Below are 19,409 nucleotides of genomic sequence, written 5' to 3' on the forward strand. Positions count from 1 at the left end.
CGGTAATGGCGGATCGTCCTTCCTTCTTTGCACGCAGTTATAAAGGCGTGGTCTGTCTCTGAGCCGGTATAATCTCGTAGCGTATGCTTCGTAAGGTCTGTTTATCGTTGAACAGAGCTGCTATACAGGTAGCAGATATCGGAAATCACGTCGTTTATACGATAATCGGTATTTGTCAATGCTACGATTCTCGCTTCTCAAATATTCTAACACCGGTACGTCTCAAGCACGAGCACGTTGTTACCTCGACCAACGCCCGGAAACGAATGCTCGACCGTTCGTCGTAGGATCGCACGCTTCCTCCTAGCGCACGCGCAATACAATACTTTATTCAGATTACGATGCGTCCAGCGCAGATCGCGCGGGAACACACAAGACGACGCTCGTATCGCCATCTAACATGTCTCGATCTGACTAATTTATTACGAACACAATATCTCTATATGATCTCTCCTCCATTTCTATTTACATTTTAAACAGATGGCAAGGAAGAGCTGCTTATTGCCTATATATTTAAAGACGATACAGCCATATTCTATGGCGCCTCTGAAGACTGCGCAATACAGCGAAAGTAATAGTTGCGGGTGGCCCCCCCCATTTGATGCCCGCTAAAACCGTTAGTATTCCAGAAATTCTTCTACCCTCGTTAAGTAGATACTTTATATGAGTCTTTCCGCTCATCTTATTGTCTATGATAACGCCTAAAAACCTATGTTCGCTTGCCATTGGTACGGCGATGCCATCTATTATTATATTGAGTTTAGGAAGACGATATACTCTTTTTCGCGTAAACACCATACAGCGGGACTTGGCGGGGGCCAGATCAAGGCCTCTAGCGCGCAGATAGCGATTCAGTGCCTCTAAGGAGGCCTCTATCAGCCAATACGCTTCTTCAATGGACTTGTGGGTGGTATAAACAACTATGTCATCTGCATATTCCAGGGAGTACACTCCTGGACTTAGCTGCCGTTTAGAGTCCTTGACATAGAGGCCAAAGAGCGGAGGACTAAGTATGGATCCCTGTGGGGCACCCTGGTGGGTGTTACAAGGGCCCTGTATATTGCCTTCACGAGAGAAGAAGATTTTCTTGTTACGCAGCAAGTTACTTATAAAGCAGCGTATGCCCGCCGAAACGCCAGCTTCCTTGAGATCCTCTTCCAGTATTTCCGGCCTAACGTTGTCGAATGCTCCCGCGATGTCCAGTAACACACAAACGGTGAATTTGCCATTAATGAGTCCAAGATGGATGACATTTGAAAGTATTTCCAGGCTGTCGCTACACGATCTAAAGCTGCGGAAGCCAAATTGAGATTCTGAAAATATATCATTGGCTTTGAGATGCCAACGTAGTCTATTATAAACGCATTTTTCCAGTGTTTTAAGTAAACAGGACAACAATGAGATTGGGCGAACGCCATTCGAGTTCGGTTTGGGAATTAATACAACTAGCGATTCTCTACAAATGTCCGGGAAAGTGCCCTTTGCAATAATTTTGTTGAAGATGTCCAATAAGTGAGCTTTGAAGCTTTCAGGAAGAGCTTTTATAATTGCGTAGTTCACCTGATCCAAACCCGGGGATGAAGACGCCTTAGTAGATGCCAGAGCCGATTTGAGCTTGTTCATGGAGAAAGTTTGATCCATCCATAACTGTATGTTTGGCGAAGCTTCATCTTCCCTTTGCATGTCACGCAGTGAAGGAGCTAGTGGTGGAGAGCAGGAAGGTGGGCATAATTTGTTGACCGCTGTCTGTTGCGAGGACTCGAGGATTTTGTGGTCCGTAAAGGCGCATTTGTCTTTGTTTTTGAAGGCTCTAACCAGTCGCCATATTTCTGAGGTAGGAGTTTTAGAGCTGAAGTTCGTGCAGAAGAAGCGCCATCCATTCCTTTTCTGCTTAGAAAGAATACGCCTGCATTCTCTATTTTGACGTTTAAGCGCTAGATAGGTATCTCTGGAAGGATCCCGCTTAAAAACCTTCAAAGCCGTTTTGCGTTCTTTAACTGTCTCAGTGCACTTCGTGTTCCACCATGGGGCAGAAGTACCCTTATAAGCAACGTTTCTGGAACCAACTTTGCCGTCTTTACCCTCCTCACGAAGTATTTCTGTGGCCGTTTTTTTTTTATGTAGTCTACCACGTTCTCATAGTCCTCGAGTTCGTTATCGGAAGTATGATGGAAGATTCCTGACTTTTCTCCAATCTGATGCTGAGTTCGCAGAGTTGAATGTCGCTTAGTTTTAGTTTATATGCGAAACGCTTGACTTTGGCCGCTGTTCGGTTGATAATAGTTTCAATTGGATAATGATCGCTGGCCATGGGATCGTCCAGAGTGCTCGAACAGCAGACGCCAGCAAGGTCCAAAGACGCGAGGGCGAGGTCGATGATGGAGCCGCTGTTGGTATTTGGATTAAAGCGCGTACTTGTAAAGTCGTTGAGTATGAGATAGTTGTGCGACTCGATGCGAGATGCCAGTCGGTTGCCAATGTTGTCATTGCGTGCACAGCCACAAAGGCGTTGATGCGCATTTAGATCTCCTACTATGAGTGCATATTTGTAACCGGATGCAAAGTTAAATATATCATTAAGTGCGTGTGCTGGGGTGTCGTTGTTGGGGTGTCTGTAAACATTGAGCACGAGTAACTTGCTGTCTTGGAACAGTAGAGTAATGGCAGCCGCCTTAATAGAATAATGTAGTATAAAGGGTAGCTGTACAGAGGATGCTTTGATATTTGATCTTAGAAGGAAGCAAATGCCGCATAGTCCTGGGTTCACAATATCATACCTTAGAGCATAGATGCCTCTAACGCTTATTCTACTCACCTCCGAAAGGAGAGTCTCTTGTATACAGAAAATATTATATTTTTCTGCCAATAGTTGCAGGTCTGGCAGTTTACTTTGTATTCCTCTAAAATTCCATTGCAGGATTTTGATTTCCACCAGTGAGGAGTTATGCCCTTGCGACGGGAACGTGACAGATGTCACCGCTAAGATTAGGAGTGGTATGCTGAGTCGATTGTTAATTGACAGGTTCTTGAAGGCTGAAAGAGTGGAAAAGGTTAGCTAGTTGGTTCTTAAGAAATTCTTCGACTTCTTGTAGGAGAGGGTGTATTATAAATGAAAAGTTGGGTGCATAGTCTCTATTGGTCGTAGATGTAGAAGGAGCTCTGTCATCAGCATCCGTGTCTGATGATTTCGGAGTGGAAGCCAGAATGGGAGAGGGAGTTGAGTCAGTGACGCCGTTCGACATTCTGCCGTTGGGATAAAACAGCGCTTCGTAATGCTGAGCTGAGAATTGTAGATAGGATACGATTGAAGTCGTTACGAGCGCTAGTCGATTTAGTGATGGCACCTCTCGGAGGAGGTGTGCGCGGATGAGAGGGTCTAGCCGCTATATTAGCGTAAATAGGGTTTTCTGTGCAATCATGATCTGAATATGTGGCTACATCTTTAGATAAAAGACCAAACCTATTCTGAAGCGGCGGCATATTATTACTACCGATAGAGAAACTTGCCATTGTGTTTGAAGTACTTGTACTCGGAAAATTAACAAAGTCAAATTTTGGATCATCGGACAGTTTATTGCCTTTAACCTTTCTTCTAGCCTCAATATATGATACATTTTTCGTAGCGGCCAAAGCGTTGATTTGCTTATGTTGTAGAATTATTGGGCAGTCCACCGATGTGGCTCGGTGATTGCCGCCACAGTTTATACATTTGAGTGGGTTGTCCTTGTGGGGGCACTCTTCATCCTTGTCATGCTTATCTTTGCCACAGAATAAGCATCGGGGACTTCCTTTGCATTGGCTACCGATGTGACCAGCTCTAAAGCATGAGTAACATATACGTGTTTTAGGTATAAATGGATATACCTTATATTTAACCTTAAACAAGCTAACCGAGTTCGGGAGAGCTTGACCCGCGAACTTGATTCTTAGCGTGCGAGATGGAAGAAACTGAAATTCTTTGCCTACTTTGACGCGACGATTTAACCGATCGATGCTTTGTATCTTAACGGGTGACTCAATGTATTCTGCCAACGAATCCGTTGCAAATTCCTTAGGCACGTCTTTGATTATGCCTATTCTTTGTACTTTAAACGACGGGATATAGGCTTTAAGGTTATGTGCCTTTAGTATAGGATTATTAACTAAATTATTTGCAGCTACGCGACAACGAAAGTCTACCGTGACTCTACCTCGGCCGGTTTTACGGACTTCGATTACATCTTTGTACGCAAATTGTGCAATTAGCCTGCTGACATTAAGGGAGTGTAGGGAGGGGTCGCCTCCTTCTTGGTGGATTGGACAAATACCGAAAATGGCGATTTATCCGTGTGGGAATATTTAAATGTCGACTCACTGGGCAATAGAGCGAGTGCGCCTTCCTGCGGCGCGCGATTGTTCGACTCTTTTTTGCTAATTTTAGGGGTGTTACCTGAGTTGTTGGGCACATCCGAGTCCGAGGGTGGCGAAGTCCTCTTTCGATCGTTGCCTACTATGGGGGGGAGGGTGGTGTTATTTGAATCGTTTACAGCAGGCGTCAAGGACACATCCTTGCCGTTCGCCGGCATCGTGTCCATATATTCGTTACTCTCGTCCTCGTCCATTGGGAGGGGATTGTCTCGCGGACTATCTTCTACGTTATTTAGATATTTATCGCTGATTTTGAGAATGTCCGACACAGACACGCGAGAGTGTAGAGTTATTCTGTGCGGGATTGAATTCTCGCTCGCATGTTGAGACACGAAACTTGTGTTAATGGGGCTGAGATGTGAACGGATGTTGTACGACTATTATCAGGATGGGGAGGAATCCCAGGATGCTCCACCCCTCTACACCAGTGCGAGAGGCCGAAGCCCCTCGCATTATTTCCGCAACACCACTATCCAGAGAAAGAGGTTGCCTGACCGGGCTGAGATAACCACACTTCGCGGTAATAAATTATGTCGTAGAGCTATCAAGGGGCTTATAGCTCGTATATAATTATAATTATGCGATCTGACGGTGGATAAAATGATTCACGAGACTTAACCGAAAACTAGTTCGATCCGACAAGCACGCAAAACGCTCGAACACGCAGAGATGATGACACGTCCGCTCACTCGAACAGTTCACGTTCGAATCCCGTCATGTGAGCCGCAACGGCGTGTCTTGCAACTGTTGTAGGCCGTAGTAGGCGTCGATACTAGATGGTGCGTCGAGTGATGGTCGACGCGAGCACCGTGGCGCGCCGCGGCCGGGAATGGTATCTGATTGGCGCTGCCGGTTCTCGTTCCCGCCAGAGAGGGAAACTAAAGTTGAAGGTCCATGGATTTGCAAGTTGCAAGGAGAAGGCGAATGAATTGATGAGAAGGGTTACTCAAGTAAAAAAGAATGTCTTTGGGAGGGTGAGGAAAAGTTTCCTTAATATATTTAAGTAAATAAGAGGTTTTCTCGGAAAATAATTCGCAGTCAAAAACTACATGGTTGATGTCTTAAATGGGGTAGCCACAAGGGCAAGCTCACGAGTCTATAATGTTTTTCCTGGCTAGGTAATGATTCAAATTATAGTGCCCGCTACGCAATCTGTTGGCTAAGACTATTTCTTTTTTTTTAAATGGCTTTTTATAAAACCATGGGCGACCTTATCCCGAATAAAAGTAATTATAAAAATAGACGCCTTTTTTAAGAACCGCGGCATCGGAGGTATTCGCTAGTTTGCGCACGTAATTTGCATTTAAAAATCGAGTAGTAATCACTGTGCGGTATTCTAAAGTCAGGAACTTCACCCCTTCTAGAGGCTTCTTTGGCTGTCTTGTCTGCGATTTCATTCTCCGTGATGCCTCGGTGGGAAGAAATCCAGGCCAACTGGAGGTTTATATTTTTACTCATTTTTACTTGAGGAAAAAAAGCTGATAAATTTGTTCTTTAATTCGAGGTATGATGTAATTTTGCTGGTTGGCTGCGTTCGAGCATATGTTTTCCAAGACGCTTTTGAAGTCTGAGAATATTACAGCTTTTTCAAGGTCCATTTGCCAGATAACTATAAGTGCTTGGAGGATGGCCCAAGCCTCAGCCGAAAAGATGGTAATTTCGGTTGGCAATTTATGCCTCAGTTGAAAGTCCAAGTCTGGAGAGTATACGCCGGCGCCCACAAAGCCTGACTCGTCTTTGGAACCGTCAGTGTAAAACGAGACAGCATTTCTCCTCAGGTCCTGAGTGTTTTCAAGGAAGATAGAATTAACGTTTTAAATGTCAGAGTGAAAATGGATAGGTGTGTAGTGAATAATATGGATTAATGAGTTAAAGCTATGGTTGAAAACAGGGAGGAAAGTGGAGCAATAGATTTTTTCGGTTTTGCTTAAAATAGATTGGTAATGTTTATAAAAAGGCATGTATTTACAGGCTTTTTCATGGCGAATGGGATGTCTGGTGGCTGTAATTAAATTGTCCAGACTGGTGGTAACCGGGCTGAATTCTTGGCTGATGTTCTTGATGACTAATTTGGAGGTGAGATACTTGAATCTGAACTGTAATGGGGGTTTTTTGGCTTCGTCTAATAAGAATGGGGGTAGGCTATAGCCATACGCCGTTTGAATGACCTTGTACTGAATACGCTGCAGCTGCTCAAAAGTAGTAAGGTTGCCGCAAAGTTGGAAGACTTGGCATCTGTAGTCGATATTGCTTCAAATAATGCCTCTGTAGATTGTCATTAATTGCTGCGGGTGTGCGACCCACCATATGGTGGATATTCCTGCCAGGGCCTTCAAAACGCTGAGAGCTCTTCTACACCTGCTGATAACGTAATTGAAGTAAGGTTTACCGCTCAGTTTGGATTCGATCATGATGCCCAAAAATTTCACCATTTCGCTGTATTGTAACGATATGCCATTGATGGTTAGGGTCCGGCACAAAAAAAGGCATTTTTTGCTTACGTGTGAAAAACATTGCCTGTGATTTATTGGCGGAGAGGGAGAGGCCTTTGTTTTTTAAACAAATCCGTGATTTTTTATATGGATTCATTAATGGTTAGAATGGGCCTGGATAGGTTTTTATTGGTGGAATATACAACTATGTCATCCGCGTATAGAAGTATTTTGCAATCCTTGTTGATCAGTCAGACAATGTCTTTAATAGATAAATAGATAATGGTTACTTTTTTACCCCAAAGGGGTCTTAAAGGGCGTTTTTTTACCTTAGGGACGTACCCAACCCTGTACAGTTTCACATTAGACAAAATCTTAAAATTTGCGAAAACATACAAACATTGGCGTTTTGAAGGGACGTACCCAACCCTGTACATAGCTCGTGCTTCCTATCCCGTCCTGGCCATAGCGACCTCACATCTCATTTTCTTTCCCTTCGTCTTCCATCCGGCACCCTTCTGTCTATTTTCTTCAGCTTTCCTCAATTCCGCACTCTGAAAAATAACTGTATTAATTTTACTATCTTATTTCCTTTTCCCTCTCCCCTCCCTCTCCCTTAACGCTTCTCTCTCTATCACCCATCCTCTCTCCCTTCTATCATACATTTCTCTTACTCTCCCTTCTTCGGCTTTTTCCTATCGTCTTCGTCTTCATCCGCATCCAGACTCTCCTCCATCCTTCTCGTTATCTCGTCCTCCGCGGTCCTCTTTGGCCTTCTGCCTTCCTCTTCTCTCCTTTCTTTTCTCCTTTCTTTCTCCTCTCTTTCTCTCCGATTTACCCCTACTCTCTTCATTGTCATCCCTCTTCCTTTTCCATTCTCCTTCCTCCATCTTGTTTTATTTCCTCTATCGCTTTCATTCACTTCTCTCCCTCTCTTTTTTCTCCCAGTAATCCCCCACCACGTTCTGCCACCCCTCTCCGTCCCACTTCTTCCATCTCGTACACTCTTCCCATATGTGTTCCCATGTTTCCTCTTCCTTCCCACACATCCTACATCTTCTGTTCTCCTTCCTTTCCCAATATAGACTTTCTCTAACTTCATTACCGAGTCTAAACCTTGCAATCCTACTCCACCTTGCTTTCTCCCAGTCTCTCTCCGAGTATTCCGGGATCCCGTCCTTCCTTATAATCTTATACCACCGGTTGTATCTCGAGCATATGATCTTTTCTATCCTTGTTTTTGTTTCAATTTCTCTTTATTCTCCAAAGTTTCACCTTTCAATTCCTCCTCTTCTTCAGCTCCCACCCTAATCTCTTCTAGGTAACTCTTTCTCTCCTGCTCCCACCTTCCTATTATCTTCCTTTTCTTCCGTCTCTCTTTCATTTCTTCCAGGCATTTCTTCGCTATTCTTTCTCTTTTGCCTTCTTCCAGTTTTTTTTTTAAATTTCCATGCTCTCTTACTTGCTCTGCCTCTCATTTTCTCTCTCTCCACTTCATCTCTCACCATATACCCTGGTGTCCTCTAATTTAATTTAAATACAAATCTGAGGTATCTCTCCTGTATACCTTCTACCTCCTTCCTTTCTTTCCATCCTCATATTTCCGCTCCGTATCCCATCACTGTCCATATCAAGGTGTCGTATAACCAGATCCTTCTTTTTCAATCCTTTTTCCACATTTTTTTCCCTATCCCCCAGACTTCCCTCATTACTCTTGCCGCCTTTCTTCTTCTTTCCCTAATGTGCGCTTTTTGTCTCCCATTTTCCTTTAGTGTATATCCAACGTATTTGAATTCCTTAACTTTCTCTAATTTTTTTCCTTTTCATCTCCAGTCATATTTCTTCTTCCTTCCTCCACCCTTTCTGAATCTCATTACTTTTGTTTTCTCTATGCTCAATGTTAATCCCTTCCTGTCCAGGTATCTCTCTAGCCTGCTTATCATCGATCTCATGTCCTGTTCCTCCTCCGCCATCAACGCTACATCATCCGCATACATTAATGTGTATATCTTCTCCCCTCTCAGTTTCACACCTCCCTTCTTCATATAGTCTTCCAAATCCGCGATTAATAGATTGAAGATTATCGGACTTAACGAGCACTTTTGTCTCACGCCCTTCGCCATCCAGAATGTTCCTCCACTCTCTTTTCCCATTCTTACCCTACTCTTCGTTTCTCTCAATACCTCCTTTATCCTATCTACTAGTCCCTGCCTTACACCTCTCTCTCTCATCGTCCTAATTAATACTTCTTTGTCCACTGAGTCGAACGCCGCTTTCAAATCTATGTATATTACTGTCATCTTTCCTTTTTCCTTTTTCAGTTGTCTATTTACCAAGTAGTTCAGTGCAAATATTTGGTCCATCGTCCTCATTCCTTTTCTAAATCCTGCTTGATGTTCGGGAATCAAGTTCTTCGCCTCTACCTCTTTCCTTATTTTTTCCGCTAGTATTGCTGCATATATCTTGTACATCGAAGACATAATTGTTATTCCTCTGTAGTCCTTCACCTCTCGCCTTTCTCTTTTTTTTATTATTGGAATTATTTCCCCTTCCTTTCATTGCTCCAGCCAGCCTTCCCCCCTCCATACCCGTTTACATATTTCCCATATCCATTTCACCATTTCTTTTCCTCCAAATTTCCACGCCTCGTTCGGTATCCCATTATTGTCTATTGCTTTTCCTGTTTTCAATTTCTTTATTACATTTTTTTTTACCTCCTCCAGTTCTATCTCTTCCTCTTCTTGCATGTCCCTTTTTTCTTCTCTTTTCACTACCCTAATCTCCACCCCATCCATTAACTCCATGAAGTACTCTTCGAGCTTTATCTCTTCGTTTATCCTTCTCCTTCTCTTTCTTACTCTGCCTATCAACTCCCATACCTTTCCTTCCGTTCTCGCTTCCCCTATCTCTCGTATCATCCTATCCTTTTCCTCTTTCTTCTTTCTCTTCCTTCTTTTTTTGCACATTTCTCTGTACTCCCTCCTTTCTTCTCTATACCTTTTCACCTCTCCTTTTCCTTTCCTCCATTTTCTTAATTCTCTCCTCACTTCTTTCTTTCTCTCCCTGCATTCTTCATCCCACCACCCTCTTCTGTTCTTGTTAGCCATTCTCCCATCCTCATTTTCATTCTTCTCTATTACTTTTCTTATCTTCGATATTCCTTCTTCTATCTCTTCTTGTAGCTCTTTTTTTCCTCCTTCTATCATCCCTAGTTTCTCTCTAAATTGCGTTCTTTTCTCTTCACTCTATATTCCTCTTCTTCTTATTCTTTCTCCCTCTCTCCTTCTCTGCTTTCCCTTTGGGTTACCTCTCACACAGACTATTAGTGGATGATAGTCTGAGTCTACTCATAAAAAAAGTCATAAACTATCTTTATTGCTTATCCCCGCAGGGTTTGCAAGGCGTTTTTATAAGGAACGTTACCCAAACCTTTACACTACTACCCTTTCTCCTCTCACTTTAACCCTTTGGACCAACGGCTAAACGTCTCTTTCCGAAAGACGGAGCCCAGTTTGCTCCGCACAAGAGCCTATCTTGCACGGAGGGGCGCAGCTTCGGAAAAACATTCCATGTTTACATGGCTCTAGTGGACTCGAACCTGGTTCCTCAGATTACGAGTCTGGCGCTCTACGACTAGACCACACTGCCGCCTGGTCTGAGTCTACTCTTTCTCTTACTTTCAGTCTTTCCACTTTTTCTCTAACCTCTTCCTCTTCTATAACGTAATCTATAGATAACTGTCTCACTTCTCCCTTCTGTGTATGTAAATTCACCTTCTTCATCTCTTTTCATGCCTCCATTTAATATCATTCATCTTCTTTCCTCTATAAATTCCAATAGCTTTCTACCGTCCCTATTTATTTTCTTGTCTTTTGATCTTCTCCCTCTTTCTTCTATTCTTCTCTCGTCCTTCTTTTCCCATCCTCTTTCCTCACCCGTTCTAGCATTAAAGTCTCCACCTATTATAGTCCTTACCCCCTTTTCCTCCTCCTCCGTCCAATCTTTCAAATCTTCTAGCTTCTTGTCTATATCATTATTTATATATATCTTTACTATTCTCCAAATTTCTTCTCCTATTCTTATCTTGCATTCAATTTTTCCTTCTTCTTCTTTCAGCCTTCTTTCTTCATTTACCTCTTCTATCCTTTACCGTATTCTTAATAGCATGCCTCCACTCGCCCTGCCTTTTTTGCTTTTTCTGGTCGCTATCTGCACTCTCCATCTGTATTTGCTTGAAATCTCCTCTTTCACTTTCTCCCATCCCCTATCATCCAACCATGTCTCACTACGTCCTATTCCTTTATCCTTTCCCAGAACTCCTTATCCTTGTTTGCTACGCCCGCCACGTTCCAGAAGGCCAACTTCCAAGTTTCCTCCTCCCTGCGCTCTCTCTCTCTCTCTCTCTCTCTCTCTCTCTCTCTCTCTCTCTCTCTCTCTCTCTCTCTCTCTCTCTCTCTCTCTCTCTCTCTCTCTCTCTCTCTCTCTCTCTCTCTCTCTCTATCCCCCCCCATATTCCTTATTCTCCTCTCTGACCTTTCTTCCTACGTTTTCTTCTTCCTCCTCCTTTTTACCTTCATTGTCCTCTTCGACTTCGTGTTTTAGATTGCCTTCATCCTTTGCTTTTCTTATATCCTCCCCTATATCCTCATCTCCTCTTCTTCCTCCGCATTTCCTCTCTTTCCCCTCCCTCCAACATCATCTTTTCCCTCTTCCTTCTTTCTCCCGCTCTCGCTTTATATTTCCTTTAATACTCGTCCTTTAATACTCCCTCTTTATCATCCCATCTCCACCATATGTTTTCTAACCTTATCTAGGGAAGATAAGGTTAGAAAACATATGGTGGAGATGGGATGATGGATTACCACGCCCTCCTTCCCTCTCTTCTAGCTATCTCTCTCAATTTCCAGTTCACCCTTCTTTCCTCCCATGTCAGATCCTCCGTGATTCTTTCCTTTCTACCTTTCAAATTCTTCTTTTTTTCCATCACCTCCCACTTTTGTTCCTCGTTCTCCAATTTCAGCAATACCATTTTCCTTCTCCTTTCTGCATCCCTCCCTATTCTCTTTACCTCTATTGCCTTCGCTTTAACCCCTATTCCTTCCAATAACTTTTCTGCCTCCTCCCTCCTTCCACCTTCTCTTACCTCCAACCCCCTTATCACAATATTCCTGCTTCTGTCCTCTTTTTCCTTCCTTTCTAACATTCTCTCCACTGCTCTCATTCTCTCCTCCACCTCCTCTCTTCCGTTTTGTACCTCCCCCTTTTTCTCCTCCTTTCTCTCTTCTACTTTCTCCTCCAACTTTTTTAACCTTTCCTCCATTTTTTCCTTCTCCTTTTTTAGTTCTTCCCTCTCCTCTCCCCATCTTTTCTCCTGATCCCTGAATTATTTTCTCAGTTCCTCTATCTCATCTCTTATCCTCCTTCCCTGCTCTTTGAAATCCTCCCCTAGCTTTGTTATCATGTTTTTAAATTCCTCTCTCATTTCACTAATTACCTTCCTCAGCTTCTTCACACCTATCTCAGTTTCTGATTTAGGAGACCTTGCCGTCTTATTGCTTCTCTTAAAAATTTCTTCCCCCCGCTTTTATCTAATTCCTCTCTCTTCTTTTTCCATAAATCGTCTAAATTTCCCATGCTTCCACTTCTACCTCTTTCCTTTACTTTATTTATAATCCCTTTCTTTCTCTCCGCTCATCTTTACCTGTTTTTTTAGCTCACTTCTCCCTCTATATACGCTACACTCTATACCCGGCTTCGCGCCGCCGTCCGCGTCTCGGCTTTCTTGTCGCGTCGCCCCTCTACTCCAGCTATCGTTCGTGCCACACCCGTCACCTGTGCTTTGCCACTTTCCTTCTCTTTATCTCTTTTTACCTGTTTCTCTACTTCTCCTCCCTTTCACCTCCTCACTCTCTCACCTCCACTCTTCCCCGCCTTCTCTAACCTCCTCTGAACCTCCTTTCTATCCCGATTTGGCCTCGCTCACACGCCTGTCACTCTCACCAGTACCGGAAACGGAAGTCCAAAACAATGTCTTTAATATATATGTTGAATAGCGTCGGGCGTATTGAGCCTTGCGGCGTGTCTTTTCTGGCGAAGAGGGCCGACCTTGATGCCATCTTGGATGTAGAAGATGTGTCTGCATCCAATGAGATTAAGAACGAACTTGCGGAAGCGAGCCGGAACTCCAATATTGTATAGATTGCTGATCAACAAATGAGGAAGCACATTATCGAAGACTCCGTCGATATCCAGGAATGCTGCTAATGTGTATTCACCTCTGAGAAAGCCTGCTTTGATATTGTTGGTTAAGGCGACCACGCTGTCCATACATGATCTAGCGTTTCTAAAGCCAAGTTGGGAGTCCGCCAGTAGGTCGTTGTGTTCGAGGTGCCATTTTAGACGATTATAGAGGCATTTGTCCATAACCTTAAGAATGCAGGAGAGGAGCAAAATGGGTCTTACTCCTCTGCTTCCGGATTTGGGTATAAAGATGACCAGGGACGTACACCAATCCTTTGGAAAGGAACCGGACTGTAGAAAGCTGTTGAAAACTTCGCGAAATTTTTCCCAGAGGAACTCGAAAAGAGCTAATAGAATGTGGTGGTCTAACTGATCGAGACCTGAGGCTGAGTTTTTCCTTTTTATAGAATTCAGGGCGGTGTAGATTTTCTCCATTGAAATCGGGTTGTCCAACCACGTAGCGAGTCTTTCTGGATTTTCGGAATCCTTATTAAGCATTTCCGTAAGAGAGGGATCATTAAGAGGACACAGTGGCGGACAAAGTTTCGCAATGGCACCTCGGATCAACTTTTCTTTTTCACGGGTATCGCTATTATAGCGGGTAGCATGATTATGGTTTTTGAAAGATTTGACAAAGTGCCACACTTGCTGAATTGGAGTCTTGATATTGAATTTACCACATAGCTCCTTCCAACTCTGAGCTTTTTGTTTCTTCAGAGTGCGTCTTGCAACGGCTACTGCTCTTTTGTACTTAAGTAAATTTTTGAGAGAGATGTTTTTTAAAATTCTTTGCTGCAGCTTTACGCTCGTTGACCACGGCATCGCATTCCTCGTTCCACCAAGGAACGGGAAATCTCTTGCGTTTGGACGGAAGGCTCGAGGGAGAGATGTCTTTTTTCCCTAAGGCAGATGCAATGCAGATTTTGATGATGTAGATTAATTGAGAGTACGCCTCCGAGGCATTATTGGCGTCTATGGACTCCACTTTGGGCTTTTCTTTATTTAAGAGCGAGATGAGCGTCTTAATAGAATTTATTTGAGTTACTTATTGAACTTGAGTTTATAAGAGAAGTTAAGTTTGGGAGTTATTGGGCTGTTGATGCGAGTGACGATGGGGAGGTGGTCGCTACCTCTCAAATCGCCGTCTTTTGGTGAGACCACAGTTAGGTCTATGACCGAATTAACGTTAGAAGAGAGGTTAATGAAAGTAGGATTTCCGTCGTTTAAGATGGCAAGGTCAGAGTCTGCGATGGCGGAGGCGATGATTTCTCTAATTTTATTCGTTTTTTTTTTATTAAACCAGTCTGAATGATGAACTTATATTGCTAAGCAAAATTGAAGAGATCCTCGTAAAAAGAAGCCGGAGTGTCTTGACTTGTGTGGCGGTATGGTTACAAATAAAAAGTTTCTGACTCAGAAATGGCACAGTTATCGCGACTAGTTCTACCGACGAGTGGGCGAAGTTAGAGAGGTCGCAAATAGAGAAAGAGTAGTTTTCGCGAATGAGGGTGCATACTCCTCTAGAGCCTGCTCTGTCCACATCCTGCTGACTCAGCTGACTGCAAATGTTGCCGCGCTGCTGTTGTACATATATTCACAGGGCTCACAACTCTAGTAAAAGATGTGACTTTCGTCTCAATATTTTAATTACGTAGAGGTCGTATAACATTAAAGATGTCATAAATAATAAATCTAATTATATGCTGATTTTTACGGACAAAAGTCATACTTATTTATCACTAATAAGAATAGTTGTCTATTTGACTTGCAAGTACTGCATGAAACACCGTAAAACATTCTGAATACATTGCCATGTCAAGAAAATCGGTTATAAAAACCACCAAAATAAATTGCAGGAACATTTAGCTCACATCGAGAGCTTTCAAAAACACCATAATAAAGTATATTTTTCTTTAATACTTTTCGAGAAATATTAGTGTTGCATGTTTTCGTTGCAAGAAAACGTTGCAGTCGTGCACCCGAAGTTACCCTACCCCCCTCGGGAAAGACGTAGTTCTACGTCAAAAAAATTAAACTTAATGCGGGCAATAAGAGCCAAGCGTGCCGTTTTAACGCTCAAATTTATTAGAAAATACATGTGTCAAAAATTGTCACGATTCCATATGTTCCCAAGTTAACGGAAAAATATAAAAACATAACGAGAGATCTGAAAGTAAAGCTCTCGTATGTCAGTTTAAATAAATTAAACGGATGTATCAGAGTACATAAGATGCTCTCCCTAATTTCTCGCATAGGAAAGTCGTATATAAAATTAACTGCAGAGACTATCAGGCATCTTACGTTGGTCAGACGGGTAGACAACTGTAAACGAGAGTTAAAGAACATGATTCTCATATAAAAAGAAATGGTAGTGGTCATTATGTGCTAACTGATCTGTTATCACAGATTGGAATATAATCATAATTTTAATTGGAAGGATGTAGAAATACTAGACCAAGAACCGTCTTTAAACTGTTGTACCCCTTTTTGGAACACTCGGATTATTTTGGTCCACGGGGGAGGCGAGAAAGAATAAGCGACACTTTTGACTTGAATAAAATAATACTTTAATAACTTCGGTCTGACAATTGTTCTTTATACAAAATGCCCGTCACTGCCTCTAACTCCAATTGCCCTCTCGATTCTTCCTCTCGTTCTCTTTTATCGGCTCGTTCGTCCTTTGTTACTGCTGAGTTGCTCGATCGATGAAGGCTGAGGCTTTGATTGATGTAGGCCGGTCGCGCAACTCATCGTTTTGCTGACTAGGCTTTCGTAACTCTTGCGGACACATTCACCGTCGCGTTTAATACATTATATTATAATACTCTATTTAATACATATCTTTAAATAATAATATTTATTAATCATATTACTTAATAATAATTTGGGGCCGCAACAAAACAAGCGTTTAATATCCGAAATGATTTATATCAAAAGAAAAAGAGACGGTTTGAATTTGCAGACGGACCAGAAAAATAAAATAAATAAATTTTTCTTGTAAAAAAACTTGGCGTTGCTAGACCTCGAAATTTAATAAAGTACTAAAATTTTGATTGAATTTAATAAAGTAGCAAATTTTTGATTGAATAAAAAAGCAATGAACATAATTTAGGAAAGTATGCGGCGGGAGTAAAAAAGTAGCGCCAAGTTTTTTTACAAGAAAAAGTTATTTATTTTATTTTAATTAAAATATTTTTATTTTGTACTGTTATCTCTTTAATTCTTTGTGATTAAAATGATTCTTTGTAATATTATAATTTTATTAAAAAGAATTAAAGCTTGGATTGGAATGGAAAAACTTGAATAAGAATACAAAGATACGTACCACTTGAGTTTTATTTTTTTTTAAGTAGTTGCACAACAATTATTTTTCAAAGCAATATATATATTCTCTTTGTAATTGGCGCAATTTAAAGATTTCATACATTTTTGCTTCTTCATAGAGGAAGCTTTGTTTTCGTAAATTCGTATATGAACCTTTGATTGCTTATAAAGTTGGCTCTAATCAACCAAATTTAAAAGAATTATAGATATATAAAATAGGGGTAGAAGAAACCAAAGAAAAAATTGTTTTTTGAGTTTTTAATGTCAATATGTTCAGAGTGTTCTAAAACGTCGAAATATTGCATTAAAGAAATGTCCGTATGTATGTATGTTGTGTGTATGTGTGTATGTGCCAAATTTTCCAAAATTTCTATAACTCTAGAACTAATCAACTAAATCTTAACGAATTATATATGAAATAGGGGTAGAAAAGACTGAGGAATATAATAGAATTAATAAAAATTGTTAATAATAAAGGGGTTACCGATTTCTGTAAAAAAAAAAAAAAAAAACAACCAAGTTTACTGAAATTGCAAAAATCCTTTGCTGCGACTAAACTGGCTAATATTTATTTAACAAGCACAACGCGTTTCAACCGAGATTCCGGTCCTTCTCAAGTGCGTACAATAAATTAACGCTTGCAAAACACTTCATTATACACAATGTGGCAGCAATGAGTCTACGAACTAAAATACAAAAAAAAAGTAAAATAATAAATTAACAAACTAAAATGACGTACGAAGAGTAAACTCAGGAATAAAATAGCAACGCTTACATGTTTTGTGTGTCAAAGGCGATAAAAGATATGCGAGTCATATTAACAAACATGAAATTCGGTGGTGCGTTCACTATAGGTGACGACAGACGACTGAGTGAGAAACAAAGGCAGAGGTAACCGAAAGCGCTTACATTAAGTTTATTATTTTGTCATAAATGACAGGAAGGTTATCGGTGTTCTTTTGTAAATTAATAGTGTTATTGTTTTTCTTAATAAACACCATTTCGGCTATCTCTCTCTTTTTAAAATGTTTCTCGCTATGTAGAACTTTGGGACTAGTCCAATTAAATTCGTGATTGCAAGAGGTCTTGCTGACGAAGAATTGTAGCGAGAGTATTAGTAAGGCTCTGAGGAACAAAGGATTTGACGTGGTCTATACGGTTCCCAAAAAACTCGATCGTATTATTAATAGAGGCAAAGATAGGCTCGAAAGCGTTAAACGCATGGAAATTGTATACGAGATCGATTGTCTTAATTGCGACGCATGTTACATCGGACAGACCAAAAGAAATTTGGTGACTAGAATCAAAGAACATCGTGCCGATATTAAAAAGCATCCCAGTAATCATTCTGTGGTCAGCATACACAAGACCTCTTGCAATCACGAATTTAATTGGACTAGTCCCAAAGTTCTACATAGCGAGAAACATTTTAAAAAGAGAGAGATAGCCAAAATGGTGTTTATTAAGAAAAACAATAACACTATTAATTTACAAAAGGACACCGATAACCTTCCTGTCATTTATGACAAAATAATAAACTTAATGTGAGCGCTTTCGGTTACCTCTGCCTTTGTTTCTCACTCAGTCGTCTGTCGTCACCACGGTGTAAGAAAGGAAGGTGATGCCACGGCTCTATGTACACTGACGCCCTTATTGAGGAACTTCTAGTCCTTCTCGCGAGGAGGCGCTAGCGGCACGTGGGCCACTAGTAGACCACGTCTGTGCTTGTATACGTAACCATAAAATGCCATAAATGATTTAAAATGGATCATTAAAAAATTACTTTATAAAGCAATAAAGCTTTAAAATTTAAAATAAACGAACATCAGTTTAAAAAAAATTATTTTATTCAAATGACATAAAATTTAGCTATGAAATATTCATACCATAACAGTATTAAATTAATTTGTACATAATCTTGATAATTTCTTTTTTTCTCGAGAAACTTTTTTAGTTTTGCGATTTTCTTGTTTTGCAAACTGTCGCATTCGAAGAGTTATGTAATAATGAATGCAATATGATAAAATGTCACTTTTATGCTCGTTACAAGGAAATTCCAATTGAAAACAAAAAATATCATTCTCGATTAAGTCGTCCAGCGTTTTTTGATAAACATTTGAATTGGTAACGTTTTTCGCAAAAACATTTTCAATTTCTTTAAATAATTGAAATATTTTTATGTTTGGATGAATAAGTTTTCCACGAGTTTTTATATTAACGAGATGTGCTTCTGAAAGTTGTCTTATACCATTGTCACTATCATATGCAAAAGCTTTACGACAGTTTTCACAAACTGTTTTTTTCAACATTTTTTTGCATACAAATCCTGTTATATAGTAAATTATGCAATCTACTACGTCAGCCATTGCGTAATCATTGTCAATTATATCGTCACATTCCCAATCTGTATACATAATTAAATCATCCATTTTTGTTTTCAAATTTTTAACGTGCATTTCATGAAAAGAGGTCTTCGTCGATGAAAAAACAGCCTTGAATTCTTCCATTGTTATTTTGGTTTTTTTCTTTTTCATGTGATAAAAAGTGACAATTTCCAAATTTTGGAGGTCTCAAAATTTTATAAATTGATAATAAATGATATAATTGCATAAATGTTGGTAAAGTAGGATGGTCATTTTGACTATTAGCTTGTCTGATTATGCCGAAAAATCTCTGAAAAAAATTTCATTGAAACAAAATGTTTAAAAGACCGAAGGAATTTATTTGAAAAAAAGTGCTTACTTCTAAGCAGTCTTGATTCAACTTTGCTGTTAAAACGTATTTGAAATTACATGTAGTCAGTAAATATTCTGTCAATGCAATAGTCGAGTGCAATGTCACGCGTAAACCTTCTGCTGTTTGATGCGACAAAAAATGAATAGGAGTAATAGTTGCTGCCAATTCTTTTTCCCATTCATCGAGCCAGATAATGGTTTCACGTAGCACCTAATTATATAATACATTCCTAGCTTATTTCCCTATAGAATCATATTACGTATCATAGAA

At 40.7% G+C, this 19,409-nt stretch overlaps 2 protein-coding genes and 1 long non-coding RNA gene across 5 annotated transcripts in view; 1 reads left to right on the top strand and 2 right to left on the bottom strand.

Annotated features, from left to right (window-relative positions):
• The window catches only part of Uvop (ultraviolet-sensitive opsin), a 127,285-nt gene that overhangs the window by 41,371 nt on the left and 66,505 nt on the right, over positions 1-19,409 (top strand). Inside the window, exon 4 of one of the 3 annotated variants that reach the window (XM_071788733.1) lies at positions 6,379-6,483. The exons of the other annotated variants lie outside the window; for them this stretch is intronic. Coding sequence (XP_071644834.1) covers positions 6,379-6,483 — 105 coding nt within the window. The remainder of the gene's footprint in view (positions 1-6,378; positions 6,484-19,409) is intronic. 3 annotated transcript variants of the gene reach the window in all.
• On the bottom strand, positions 2,926-4,601 carry LOC139819171 (uncharacterized). Its single transcript, XM_071788369.1, has 2 exons — positions 4,430-4,601; positions 2,926-4,313 (listed from the first exon to the last, which is right to left on the bottom strand). Exons 1-2 carry the CDS (start codon positions 4,599-4,601, stop codon positions 3,223-3,225), a joined length of 1,263 nt encoding a protein of 420 aa, XP_071644470.1. The 3' UTR covers positions 2,926-3,222.
• LOC139819424 (uncharacterized) overlaps positions 18,935-19,409 on the bottom strand; it is a 1,600-nt gene continuing 1,125 nt past the window's right edge. Inside the window, exons 2-3 of the long non-coding RNA XR_011733727.1 lie at positions 19,146-19,349; positions 18,935-19,076 (exon numbers count right to left, since the gene is read on the bottom strand). This is a non-coding gene — a long non-coding RNA (uncharacterized lncRNA). The remainder of the gene's footprint in view (positions 19,077-19,145; positions 19,350-19,409) is intronic.

This window comes from Temnothorax longispinosus, chromosome 9, assembly GCF_030848805.1.
Source record: "Temnothorax longispinosus isolate EJ_2023e chromosome 9, Tlon_JGU_v1, whole genome shotgun sequence".
In the NCBI taxonomy this organism is placed as follows: domain Eukaryota; kingdom Metazoa; phylum Arthropoda; class Insecta; order Hymenoptera; family Formicidae; genus Temnothorax; species Temnothorax longispinosus.

Bases quoted from the DNA above. Each gene is read 5' to 3' on its own strand.
- LOC139819171 (XM_071788369.1), bottom strand. From the start codon at position 4,601: ATGGACGAGGACGAGAGTAACGAATATATGGACACGATGCCGGCGAAC. The intron at 4,314-4,429 runs GTAACACCCCTA...GATAAATCGCCA, and splicing joins GGATGTGCCCAACAACTCAG to TTTTCGGTATTTGTCCAATC.